We start from the raw sequence: 14,090 nt of genomic DNA on the forward strand, positions 1-14,090 counted from the left end.
ATGGCGGCCTGGTGCCACAGACTCAAGGCAGATAACACACACACACACACGGGACAGTAGAGACTGAAGAGGAGGAGAGGCGGACAGAGAAGTCTCGCTGTGTTTTAATGAACTGTTTGTCCATTTAAATGTTTTCTACTTTACAACATGACCCAATGCTCACAGTCTCTCCATGGATGAGTGGATGATGACTCTCTCTCTCTCTGTAAAAAGGTATTGTGTTTTACTCTGGAAGTCTCCTCTGCTCTCTCAACCACGCTCAATCATTCATTAGAATAATTAGTCTTGAGGTTTTTCATTCACACGCTGTATTCCATTCCATTCCTTAGTTCATCATGTTCTGTCTTCCTGTCTCTGTCTGTCTGTCTCTGTCTCTGTCTGTCTCTGTCTCTGTCTGTCTGTCTGTCTGTCTCTGTCTGTCTGTCTGTCTGTCTCCTGGTGAAGAAATAACACCGTGGTCATGTTCACTAGGTGAAACGGGTGAAAAATAATCTGAAACTACACAAACTAGTCCATTAAGAACACAGATTTTGTTTTTCTGTTGCAAACGGTTTTACTACGGTGTGCCCTACTGAGGGGACGCTCCCTACAGCCTGCTGTCACTAGGTAACCCACACCAGGAAGAGAGAGGTCTGGTTTATAACGCCCTACAGCCTGCTGTCACTAGGTAACCCACACCAGGAAGAGAGAGGTCTGGTTTATAACGCCCTACAGCCTGCTGTCACTAGGTAACCCACACCAGGAAGAGAGGTCTGGTTTATAACGCCCTACAGCCTGCTGTCACTAGGTAACCCACACCAGGAAGAGAGAGGTCTGGTTTATAACGCCCTACAGCCTGCTGTCACTAGGTAACCCACACCAGGAAGAGAGAGGTCTGGTTTATAACACCCTACAGCCTGCTGTCACTAGGTAACCCACACCAGGAAGAGAGAGGTCTGGTTTATAACGCCCTACAGCCTGCTGTCACTAGGTAACCCACACCAGGAAGAGAGAGGTCTGGTTTATAACGCCCTACAGCCTGCTGTCACTAGGTAACCCACACTAGGAAGAGAGAGGTCTGGTTTATAACGCCCTACAGCCTGCTGTCACTAGGTAACCCACACCAGGAAGAGAGAGGTCTGGTTTATAACGCCCTACAGCCTGCTGTCACTAGGTAACCCACACCAGGAAGAGAGAGGTCTGGTTTAACCATATCATCACATACAGATCCATGTGTCTCTTTCCAAATCGGGATCTCTATCAGCATCACAAATAAGAGTTTCTGGTTCAGCCTGTATCATCCCCCAGGTCACAGATCCATGTTCTCCTTTGTCCATGTGTCCCCCAGGTCAACTTCCTCTTCTCCTGTTGTCCATCCCCCATCAAGTTTCCTCTTCTCCTGTTGTCCATGTGTCCCCCAGGTCAACTGTCCTCTTCTCCTGTTGTCCATGTGTCCCCCAGGTCAACTGTCCTCTTCTCCTGTTGTCCATGTGTCCCCCAGGTCAACTGTCCTCTTCTCCTGTTGTCCATGTGTCCCCCAGGTCAACTGTCCTCTTCTCCTGTTGTCCATGTGTCCCCCAGGTCAACTGTCCTCTTCTCCTGTTGTCCATGTGTCCCCCAGGTCAACTGTCCTCTTCTCTTGTTGTCCATCATCATATTCATGGTGTATCACTGGTTTTAATAGTGAGGTGACTGCTCTCTGACTGACTGCTGAGGGTTGACTGCTGAGGGTTGACTGCTGAGGGTTGACTGCTGAGGGTTGACTGCTGAGGGTTGACTGCTGAGGGTTGACTGCTGAGGGTTGACTGCTGAGGGTTGACTGCTGAGGGTTGACTGCTGAGGGTTGACTGTTGAGGGTTGCACTCTGACTGACTGTTGCAGGTTGACTGTTGCGGGTTGACTGTTGCGGGTTGACTGCTGCGGGTTGACTGCTGCGTGTTGACTGTTGCGGGTTGACTGCTGGGGTTGACTGCTGAGGGTTGACTGCCGAGGGTTGACTGTTCTCTAATGGAACCACATTACTCTATTGTTGGGGTGTTAATGAAGACGTGGTGATGAAATCGCCTGTATGGTAAAGCACATCTCTTCTGTTGTGAATGTCTCTGGTTGTCCTGGCAACTGATCTTTCTGACCGGTTCAATATGTTCGATGCATTTCAGTCAACACAGACGCCCCCCCCCCCCATCACTGTCCATCCATCCCTCTTCCTCCAGCCATCCCTCTTCCTCCATGCCATCCCTCTTCCTCCAAGCCATCCCTCTTCCTCCATCCATCCCTCTTCCTCCAGCCATCCCTCTTCCTCCAAGCCATCCCTCTTCCTCCATGCCATCCCTCTTCCTCCATGCCATCCCTCTTCCTCCATCCATCCCTCTTCCTCCATCCATCCCCCTTCCTCCATGCCATCCCTCTTCCTCCAAGCCATCCCTCTTCCTCCATCCATCCCTCTTCCTCCAGCCATCCCTCTTCCTCCATGCCATCCCTCTTCCTCCATGCCATCCCTCTTCCTCCATGCCATCCCTCTTCCTCCATGCCATCCCTCTTCCTCCATGCCATCCCTCTTCCTCCATCCATCCCTCTTCCTCCAGCCATCCCTCTTCCTCCATGCCATCCCTCTTCCTCCATGCCATCCCTCTTCCTCCATGCCATCCCTCTTCCTCCATGCCATCCCTCTTCCTCCATGCCATCCCTCTTCCTCCATGCCATCCCTCTTCAAAGCCCAGTGGAGAAGTCAAACCCAAACGCAGCGAGAGCAACAACAACATGGACAAACAAACTAATGTACAACAAAACCTGAAGAGAATTGGTAGTATGTTATTACAGATTAATTTTGTATTGTATTTATTGTGTATAATGACACTTTTTAAAAAATAAATGTACATTTAGTAAAACTGTAAATCAAACCTGGCTTTTTTTCTAGAAGAGTTGATTTAAAAATATATTTCACCTTTATTTAACCAGGTAGGCCAGATCACCTTTATTTAACCAGGTAGGCCAGTTGAGAACAGTTTATTTACAACTGCGACGTGGCCAAGATAAAGCAAAGCAGTTCAACACAATACAACAACACAGAGTTACACATGGAGTAAACAAACATACAGTCAATAATACAGTAGAACAAGTCTATATACAGTGTGTGGAAATGAGGTAGGATAACGGAGGTAAGGCAATAAATAGGCCATAGTGGCGAAGTAATTACAATATAGCAATTAAACACTGGAATGGTAGATGTGCAGAAGATGAATGTTCAAGTAGAGATACTGGGGTGCTAAGGAGCAAGATAAATAACATGGGGATGAGGTAGTTGGATGGGTTATTTACAGATGGGCTATGTACAGGTGCAGTGATCTGTGAGCTGCTCTGACAGCTGGTGCTTAAAGCTAGTGAGGGAGATATGAGTCTCCAGCTTCAGTGATTTTTGCAGTTCGTTCCAGTCATTGGCAGCAGAGAACTGGAAGGAAAGGTGACCAAAGGAGGAATTGGCTTTGGGGATGACCAGTGACATATACCTGCTGGAACGCGTGTTACAGGTGGGTGTTGTTATTATGACCAATGAGCTGAGATGAGATTTACATTTACATTTAAGTCATTTAGCAGACGCTCTTATCCAGAGCGACTTACAAATTGGTGCATTCACCTTATGACATCCAGTGGAACAGTCACTTTACAATAGTGCATCTAAATCTTAAAGGGGGGTGAGAAGGATTACTTATCCTATCCTAGGTATTCCTTAAAGAGGTGGGGTTTCAGGTGTCTCCGGAAGGTGGTGATTGACTCCGCTGTCCTGGCGTCGTGAGGGAGTTTGTTCCACCATTGGGGGGCCAGAGCAGCGAACAGTTTTGACTGGGCTGAGCGGGAACTGTACTTCCTCAGTGGTAGGGAGGCGAGCAGGCCAGAGGTGGATGAACGCAGTGCCCTTGTTTGGGGGTAGGGCCTGATCAGAGCCTGGAGGTACTGAGGTGCCGTTCCCCTCACAGCGGGCGGGGCTTTACCTAGCAAAGACTTATAGATGACCTGGAGCCAGTGGGTTTGGCGACAAATATGAAGCGAGGGCCAGCCAACGAGAGCATACAGGTCGCGGTGGTGGGTAGTATGTGGGGCTTTGGTGACAAAACGGATGGCACTGTCATAGACAGATATTTTGTAAATGACATCGCTAAAGTCAAGGATCGGTAGGGTAGTCAGTTTTACGAGGGTATGTTTGGCAGTATGGCAGTAGGATTCTTTGTAGCGAAATAGGAAGCCAATTCAATATTTAATTTTGGAATGGAGATGCTTAATGTGAGTCTGGAAGGAGAGTTTACAGTCTAACCAGACACCTAGGTATTTGTAGTTGTCCACATATTCTAGGTCAGAACCGTCCAGAGTAGTGATGCTGGATGGGCGGGCAGGTGCAGGCAGTGATCGGTTGAAGAGCATGCATTTAGTTTTACTTGTATTTAAGAGCAGTTGTAGGCCACGGAAGGAGAGTTGTATGACATTGAAGCTCGTCTGGAGGTTTGTTAACACAGTGTCCAAAGAAGAGCCAAAAGTATACAGAATGTTGTCGTCTGTGTAGATGTGTATCAGAGAATCACCAGCAGCAAGAGCGACATTATTGTTGTATACAGAGAAGAGATTCAGTCCAAGAATTGAAACCTGTGGCACCCCCATAGACTGCCAGAGGTCCGGACAACAGGCCCTCCGATTTGACACTGAACTCTGTCTGAGAAGTAGTTGCTGAACCAGGAGAGGCAATCATTTGAGAAACCAAGGCTGTTGAGTCTGCCGATAAGAATAATGTGATTTACAGAGTCGAAAGCCTTGGCCAGGTCGATGAATACAGCTGCACAGTATTGTCTCTTATCGATGGCGGTTATGATATCGTTTAGGACCTTCAGAGTGGCTGAGGTGCACCCGTGACCGGCTCGGAAACCAGATTGCACAATGGAGAAGGTTAACTTGGCTTTCGAAGACCTTAGAATGGCAGGGTAGGATAGATTTAGGTCTATAACAGTTTGTATCTATAGTGTCTCCCCCTTTGAAGAGGGGGATGACCGCGGCAGCTTTCCAATCTTTGGTGATTTCAGACAATACGAAAGAGGTTGAACATTCTAGTAATAGGGGTGGCAACAATTTCGGCGGGTCATTTTAGAGAGGGTCCAGATTGTCTAGCCCGGCTGATTTGTAGGGGTCCAGATTTTGCAGCTCTTTCAGAACATCAGCTATCTGGATTTGGGTTAAAGGGAAATGGGGAGGCTTGGGCGAGTTGCTGTGGGGGGGTTGCAGTGCTGTTGGCCGGGGTAGGGGTAGCCAGGTGGAAAGCATGGCCAGCCGTAGAAAAATGCTTCTTGAGAATTTCAATTATCGTGGATTTATCGGTGGTGACAGTGTTTCCTATCTTCAGTGCAGTGGACAGCTGGGAGGAGGTGCTTTTATTCTCTGTGGACTTTACAGTGTCCGAGAAGGAGGTGCTCTTTTTCTCCATGGACTTTAGTGTCCCAGAAGGAGGTGCTCTTATTCTCCATGGACTTTACAGTGTCCCAGAAGGAGGTGCTCTTATTCTCTGTGGACTTTACAGTGTCCCAGGAGGAGGTGCTCTTATTCTCTGTGGACTTTAGTGTCCCAGAAGGAGGTGCTCTTATTCTCCATGGACTTTACAGTGTCCCAGAAGGAGGTGCTCTTATTCTCCATGGACTTTAGTGTCCGAGAAGGTGCTCTTATTCTCTGTGGACTTTACAGTGTCCCAGAAGGAGGTGCTCTTATTCTCCATGGACTTTAGTATCCCAGAAGGAGGTGCTCTTATTCTCCATGGACTTTAGTGTCCCAGAAGGAGGTGCTCTTATTCTCTGTGGACTTTAGTGTCCCAGAAGGAGGTGCTCTTATTCTCCATGGACTTTACAGTGTCCCAGAAGGAGGTGCTCTTATTCTCCATGGACTTTAGTGTCCGAGAAGGTGCTCTTATTCTCTGTGGACTTTACAGTGTCCCAGAAGGAGGTGCTCTTATTCTCCATGGACTTTAGTATCCCAGAAGGAGGTGCTCTTATTCTCCATGGACTTTAGTGTCCCAGAAGGAGGTGCTCTTATTCTCTCTCCATGGACTTTAGTGTCCCAGAAGGAGGTGCTCTTATTCTCCATGGACTTCAGTGTCCCAGAAGGAGGTGCTCTTATTCTCCATGGACTTTACAGTGTCCCAGAAGGAGGTGCTCTTATTCTCCATGGACTTTAGTGTCCCAGAAGGAGGTGCTCTTATTCTCCATGGACTTTAGTGTCCCAGAAGGAGGTGCTCTTATTCTCCATGGACTTTACAGTGTCCCAGAAGGAGGTGCTCTTTTTCTCCATGGACTTTACAGTGTCCCAGAAGGAGATGCTCTTATTCTCCGTGGACTTTACAGTGTCCCAGAAGGAGGTGCTCTTATTCTCCATGGACTTTACAGTGTCCCAGGAGGAGGTGCTCTTATTCTCCATGGACTTTAGTGTCCCAGAAGGAGATGCTCTTATTCTCCGTGGACTTTACAGTGTCCCAGAAGGAGGTGCTCTTCTTCTCCATGGACTTTAGTGTCCCATATGTTTTTGGAGTTTGTGCTGCAGGATGTAAATTCCTGTTAGAAAAAGCCTTTGCTTTCCTAACTACCCGTGTATATTGGTTCCTAACTTCCCTGAAAAGTTTCATATCGCTGGGGCTAGTCGATGCTAATGCACAACACCACAGGATGGTTCTGTGATGCTTCTCGTGCTTCCATTACAGTGCCTTATGTTTGTTGATGTAAAGGGTTTTCCACTAATGTGATTTGACCAGGAAAAACTCTGGGCCTTTTACTTATTTCTACTTATTGTGGGACATTCAGGGCAGCCTGCATACCATTGGATGAGTAGCGCTGTCAGAAGAGGTGTCGATTTGAAGGGGGAGAAGGATGCAATGTAGCTGAGAACCAGCAGGAGGCGCCAGTGGCAGTGGAAACGTTGCGCTGGGTGGTGTGCCTGCGGGGTTTTCGAGAGTTGCGGAGAGGAGGAGGAGAGAAGGTAGACAGTGGAAAATGTCTAAATGCTGGGAACTTAACCTAAGTCATGGGGTGGTCTCTGAGAATGTTTATTACATAAAAAATATATTTAAAAAAACATTTTAAGAACTGGGGGAAACTATATAACTGAATAATGCAACCATTGGCAGGATGTGTAATCTCCATTTTTATCGACTCTTTAAGATCTGTTGAAGATCTCTGTATTGGGGTTGCCATCAAAGAAAGACTCCACCCAAATGATTTATCCAACTCCCCCATCGCACGTACACCCAGTGCTCTCCACCCTCCTCAACCTTCCCTGCCAGTACCCCACCCAACCTTTTTCCCAGCTCTAAACAGTAGAGATTCAGGGTTAGTCCCAGAGTTTTGCTTGGCATCGCTGGGAGAGGAGGTGCATTGAGAGAGGAGAGAGAGAGAAAGGTGTAGTCAGTGTGTTCCTGTCTTCCTCCAGTATGCAGAGAGAGGACCCCTTCATTTGAAACATATTCAACTCTGGAGAGAAACCATCCCACGGACTGACAGGCTTCTGGTTGCCCTTACCTCACAGGAGCACACGGAGTAGCTGGTATTTACTGACAGTAGAGAGAGAGAGCACTCTCCTGAGTAGCTGGTATTTACTAACAGTAGAGAGAGAGAGAGAGCACCCTCCTGAGTAGCTGGTATTTACTAACAGTAGAGAGAGAGAGAGAGAGCACCCTCCTGAGTAGCTGATATTTACTAACAGCATACATGCAGCTGCATTCTTCAACCTCCTGAAGGGAGGAGACGTTTCTCCCATCTTTTCCAGGTAAGGGTTTTGTTCTCTGACTTTTAAAACTCATGTTTCCTAAACTGTGTTAACAAGTTTCCGTATAAAGACCTTTTATGGAAATTGTGATGCGCCGAATGGAACATGTTGAAAGTTTAGTATTTGAATCAGTGAAATGGGAAGTCTTGGTAGCGGTCTGCTCTGATGCATTTAGCTAGGGTCACCCTGTTCCCACTGTTATAGTGAACTCCCAAGATACATCGCCCTGTCTGTTAAAACTACCAAACGCTGTGTCTGTACAGTTCCCCACTGCGCCATCTCTGACTTAAGCCCCCCGCATACGCCACGTCTATATCTATGACCCCTGTTAATTAATGATACAAACTGTTCACACCCCTATTTGTTTGGCAGAGAACATTTCACAGGTTTAAAGCTAATTTCCTGCAATTCTGCACATTTTGATAAGGGGTGGAGAGAAAAACAATCTGTTTTAAAGTGCATTTCCTGAAATTCTACACATTTTGCCCCACCCCCCCTCCCCCAGGTGCACCCCACAGTTTGTGGAACACTGCTCTAGAATATTCTATCTGACAGTACTCTGGAATGTTCACTATGGATTCCGTTTGGCTCTGCCAGTACTCTAGAATGTTCACTATAGATTCTGTTTGGCTCTGCCAGTACTCTAGAATGTTCACTATAGATTCTGTTTGGCTCTGCCAGTACTCTAGAATGTTCACTATGGATTCTGTTTGGCTCTGCCAGTACTCTAGAATGTTCACTATGGATTCTGTTTGGCTCTGCCAGTACTCAAGATTGTTCACTATAGAGCCTCTACCAGTACTCTAGAATGTTCACTATAGATTATATTTGGCTCTGCAGTACTCTAGAATGTTCACTATAGATTATATTTGGCTCTGCAGTACTCTAGAATGTTCACTATAGATTATATTTGGCTCTGCAGTACTCTAGAATGTTCACTATAGATTATATTTGGCTCTGCAGTACTCTAGAATGTTCACTATAGATTATATTTGGCTCTGCAGTACTCTAGAATGTTCACTATAGATTATATTTGGCTCTGCCAGTGATCTCTCTCTCTCTCCCTTTCTCCCCGCTGTAGTGAAAAACTAAAACAACCAATGAAACCCACAAAGTGAATTAAAAGACAAAAATAATCGGACATTAACAGTAAACATGACACACACAACAAGTTTCAAGAGAATAACATTTAAAATATATTATTAGCAGTAAAATAAATCTAGTTTGTGAAAATGTTGTTTGATTTCTTTGTGTATCTGTGTAATTTGAGGGAAATATGTGTCTCTAATATGGCCCTACATTTGGCAGGAGGTTAGGAAGTGCAGCTCAGTTTCCACCTCATTTTGTGGGCAGTGAGCACACAGCCTGTCTTCTCTTGAGAGCCATGTCTGCCTACGGCGGCCTTTCTCAATAGCAAGGCTATGCTCTGTAACTATACATTCATGTACATACTACCTCAATTGGCCCGACCAACCAGTGCCCCTGCACATTGGCTAACCGGGCTATCTGCATTGTGTCCCACCAACCCCTCTTTTACACTACTGCTCTTTTATAGCCTCTCTACTGAATATAACCTCTCTACTGTATATAGCCTCTCTACTGTATATAGCCTCTACTGTATCTAGCCTCTCTACTGTATATAGCCCCGCTACTGTATATAGCCCCGCTACTGTATATAACCTCTCTACTGTATATAGCCTCTCTACTGTATCTAGCCTCTCTACTGTATATAGCCTCTACTGTATATAGCCCCGCTACTGTATATAGCCTCTCTACTGTATATAACCTCTCTACTGTATATAGCCTCTACTGTATATAGCCTCTACTGTATATAGCCTCTCTACTGTATATAGCCTCTCTACTGTATATAGCCTCTCTACTGTATATAGCCTCTCTACTGTATATAGCCTCTCTACTGTATGTAGCCTCTCTACTGTATATAGCCTCTCTACTGTATGTAGCCTCTCTACTGTATGTAGCCTCTCTACTGTATGTAGCCTCTCTACTGTATGTAGCCTCTCTACTGTATATAACCTCTCTACTGTGTATAGCCTCTCTACTGTGTATAGCCTCTCTACTGTGTATAGCCTCTACTGTGTATAGCCTCTACTGTATGTAGCCTCTCTAATGTATATAGCCTCTCTACTGTATATAACCTCTCTACTGTATATAGCCTCTCTACTGTATATAGCCTCTCTACTGTGTATAGCCTCTCTACTGTATATAACCTCTCTACTGTATATAACCTCTCTACTGTATATAGCCTCTCTACTGTATATAGCCTCTCTACTGTATATAGTCTCTCTACTGTATATAACCTCTCTACTGTGTATAACCTCTCTACTGTATATAACCTCTCTACTGTATATAACCTCTCTACTGTATATAGTCTCTCTACTGTATATAGCCTCTCTACTGTATATAACCTCGCTAATGTATAAAGCCTGTCTTTTTACTGTTGTTTTATTTCTTTCCTTACCTATTTTTCACCTAATACCTTTTTTGCACTATTGGTTAGAGCCTGTAAGTAAGCATTTCAGTGTAAGGTCTACTACACCTGTTGTATTCAGCATTTCACTGTAAGGTCCACTACACCTGTTGTATTCAGCATTTCACTGTGAGGTCTACTACACCTGTTGTATTCAGCATTTCACTGTAAGGTCTACTACACCTGTTGTATTCAGCGCACGTGACAAATAAACTTTGATTTGATGCTCACTGAGTCTGTCCATAGCCGAGGCTTTTCTTAGATTTGGGTTAGTCACAGTGGTCAGGTATTCTGCCACAATGTAACCTCGTCGCAGCATGGCTTCCCTGGGAAATTCCATGTCAGAAATCATTTAAAAAGGGGGCGGAAACCCGGTGTAATATTGACGCCTCGCAACACGTCAAACGAATCGACTGTTTCTCAAACTAGACACTCAGTCTAATGTACTTGTCCTCTTGCTCAGTTGTGCACCGGGGCCTCCCACTCCTCTTTCTATTCTGGTTAGAGCCTGTTCGCGCTGTTCTGTGAACAGTAGTTCAGTAGTACACAGCGTTGTACGAGATCTTCAGTTTCTTGGCAATTTCTTGCATGGAAAAGCCTTCATTTCTCAGAACAAGAATAGACTGACGAGTTTCAGAAGAAAGTTCTTTGTTACTAGACATTTTGAGCCTGTAATCAAACTCACAAATGCTGATTCTCCAGATACTCAACTAGTCTAAAGAACAGTTTTATTGTTTCTTTAATGAGCACAACTGTTTTCAGCCATGCTAACATAATTGCAAAAGGGTTTTCTAATGATCAATTAGCCTTTTAAAATGATAAAATTGGATTAGCTAACACAACGTGCCATTGGAACACAGGAGTGATGGTTACTGATAATAGGCTTCGGTATGCCTATGTAGATATTCCATTTAAAAAATCAGCCGTTTCCAGCTACAGTAGTCACTTACAACATGAACAATGTCTACACTGTAATTCTGATAAATTTGATGTTATTTTAATGGACAAAAAAATGAGCTTTTCTTTAAAAAACAAGGACATTTCTAAGTGACCCCAAACTGCTGTGTTGTGTTTGTGTATATACAGTTGAAGTTGAAAGTTTACATACACTTAGGTCGGAGTCATTGAAACTCGTTTTTCAACCACTCCACAAATGTATTGTTAACAAACTATAGTTTTGGCAAGTCGGTTGTGCATCACACAAGTAATTTTTCCATCAATTGTTTACAGACAGATTATTTCACTTACAGCTCAATGTATCATAATTCCAGTGGGTCAGAAGTTTACATACACTAAGTTGACTGTGCCTTTAAACAGCTTGGAAAATTCCAGAAAATTATGTCATGGCTTTAGAAGCTTCTGATAGGCTAATTGACATCATTTGAGTCAATTGGAGGTTTATCTGTGGATGTATTTCAAGGCTTACCTTCAAACTCAGTGCCATTTTGATTGACATCATGGGAAAATCTAAATAAATCAGCCAAGACCTCAGAAAAAAATAGTTGTAGACCTCCACAAGTCTGAATCATGCTTGGGAGCAATTCCCAAACGCCTGAAGGTACCACGTTCATCTGTACAGACAATATTACGCAAGTATAAACACCATGGGACCACGCAGCCTCCATACATACTCAAGGAGACTTGTTCTGTCTCTTAGAGATTAACGTACTTTGGTGGGAAAAGTGCAAATCAATCCCAGAACAACAGCAAAGGACCTTGTGAAGATGCTGGAGGAAACAGGTACAAAAGTATCTATATCCACAGTAAAACCAGTCCTATATCGACATAACCTGAAAGGCCGCCCAGCAAGGAAGAAGCCACTGCTCCAAAACCTCCATAAAAAAGCTAGACTACGATTTGCAACTGCACATGGGGACAAAGATCGTACTTTTTGGAGAAATGTCCTCTGGTCTGATGAAACAAAAATAGAACTGTTTGGCCATAATGACTATCGTTATTTTTGGAGGAAAAAGGGGGAGGCTTGCAAGCTGAAGAACACCATCCCAACCGTGAAGCACGGGGGTGGCAGCATCATGTTGTGGAGGAGCTTTGCTGCAGGAGGGACTGGTGCACTTCACAAAATAGATGGCATCATGAGGCATGAAAATTATGTGGATATATTGAAGCAACATCTCAAGACATCAGTCAGGAAGTTAAAGCTTGGTCGCAAATGGGTCTTCCAAATGGACAATGACCCCAAGCATACTTCCAAAGTTGTGGCAAAATGGCTTAAGGACAACAAAGTCGAGATATTGGAGTGGCCATCACAAAGCCCTGACCTCAGACCTATAGAAAATGTGTTGGAAGAACTGAAAAAGCGTGTGCGAGCAAGGAGGCCTACAAACCTGACTCAGTTACACCAGCTCTGTCAGGAGTAATGGGCCAAAATTCACCCAACTTATTGTGGGAAGCTTGTGGAAGACTACCCGAAACGTTTGACCCAAGTTAAACAATTTAAAAGCAATGCTACCAAATACTAATTGAGTGTATGTAAACTTCCGACCCACTGGGAATGTGATGAAAGAAATAAAAGCTGAAATAAATCAGTCTCTCTACTATTATTCTGACATTTCATATTCTTAAAATAAAGTGGTGATCCTAACTGACCTATGACAAGGAATTGTTTACTAGGATTAAATGTCAGGAATTGTGAAAAACTGAGTTTAAATGTATTTGGTTAAGGTGTATGTAAACTTTGACTTCAACTGTATATGTTTGTGTGTGTGTGAGTACACTACATGACCAAAAGTATGTGGACACGAGATGCTCGTTAATCATCTCATTCATCTCATTCCAAAATCATGGGCATTAATATGGAGTTGTTCCCCCCCTTGCTGCTATAACAGCCTCCACTCTTCTGGGAAGGTTTTCCACTAGATGTTGGAACATTGCTGCTATAACAGCCTCCACTCTTCTGGGAAGGCTTTCCTCTAGATGTTGGAACATTGCTGCTATAACAGCCTCCCTCTTCTGGGAAGGTTTTCCACTAGATGTTGGAACATTGCTGCTATAACAGCCTCCACTCTTCTGGGAAGGTTTTCCACTAGATGTTGGAACATTGCTGCTATAACAGCCTCCACTCTTCTGGGAAGGCTTTCCACTAGATGTTGGAACATTGCTGCTATAACAGCCTCCACTCTTCTGGGAAGGCTTTCCACTAGATGTTGGAACATTGCTGCTTTAACAGCCTCCACTCTTCTGGGAATGCTTTCCACTAGATGTTTCAATTCATCCCAACGGTGGTCAATGGGGTTGAGGTCAGGGCTCTGTGCAGGCCAGTCAAGTTCTTCCACAACGATCTCAACAAAACATGTCTGTATGGACCTCGCTTTGTGCATGGAGGCATTGTCATGCTGAAACAGGAAAGGGCCTTTCCCAAACTTTTGCCTCAAAGTTGGAAGCACAGAATAGTCTAGAATGTCATTGTATGCTGGAGCATTTAGATTTCCCTTCACTGGAACTAAGGGGCCCGAACCATGAAAACCAGCCCCAGAACATTATTCCTCCTCCACCAAACTTTACAGTTGGCACTATGCATTGGGGCAGGTAGTGTTCTCCTGGCATCCGCCAAACCCAGATTCGTCCGACAGACTGCCAGATGGTGAAGCGTGATTCATCACTCCAGAGAATGCATTTCCACTGCTCCAGAGTCCTATGACGGTGAGATTTACACCCCTCCACGTCAGCCGACGCTCAGCATTGCGTCATGACTTGGCCATGGAAACTCATTTCATGAAGCTCATGATGAGCAGTTATTGTGCTGACGTTGCTTCCAGAAGCAGTTTGGAACTCGGTGGTGAGTGTTGCAACCGAGGCCAGAGACAATTTGTACGACAGA

At 44.8% G+C, this 14,090-nt stretch overlaps 2 protein-coding genes across 2 annotated transcripts in view; both read left to right on the top strand.

The window, feature by feature from the left end:
• The window catches only part of bicra (BRD4 interacting chromatin remodeling complex associated protein), a 79,805-nt gene extending 78,536 nt beyond the window's left edge, over nt 1–1,269 (top strand). The window contains exon 17 of the mRNA XM_046313779.1: nt 1–1,269. This exon is cut by the window's left edge and continues 433 nt beyond it. Coding sequence (XP_046169735.1) covers nt 1–35 — 35 coding nt within the window. The 3' untranslated portion in view covers nt 36–1,269.
• Nucleotides 1,270–7,278: 6,009 nt separating this feature from the next.
• Nucleotides 7,279–14,090, top strand: part of ehd2b (EH-domain containing 2b) — a 37,036-nt gene continuing 30,224 nt past the window's right edge. Inside the window, exon 1 of the mRNA XM_046313415.1 lies at nt 7,279–7,764. The gene's annotated coding sequence lies outside the window, so the exon portion shown is untranslated. The remainder of the gene's footprint in view (nt 7,765–14,090) is intronic.

The sequence above is a fragment of the Oncorhynchus gorbuscha genome, linkage group LG19 (genome assembly GCF_021184085.1).
Source record: "Oncorhynchus gorbuscha isolate QuinsamMale2020 ecotype Even-year linkage group LG19, OgorEven_v1.0, whole genome shotgun sequence".
Lineage (NCBI taxonomy): Eukaryota > Metazoa > Chordata > Actinopteri > Salmoniformes > Salmonidae > Oncorhynchus > Oncorhynchus gorbuscha.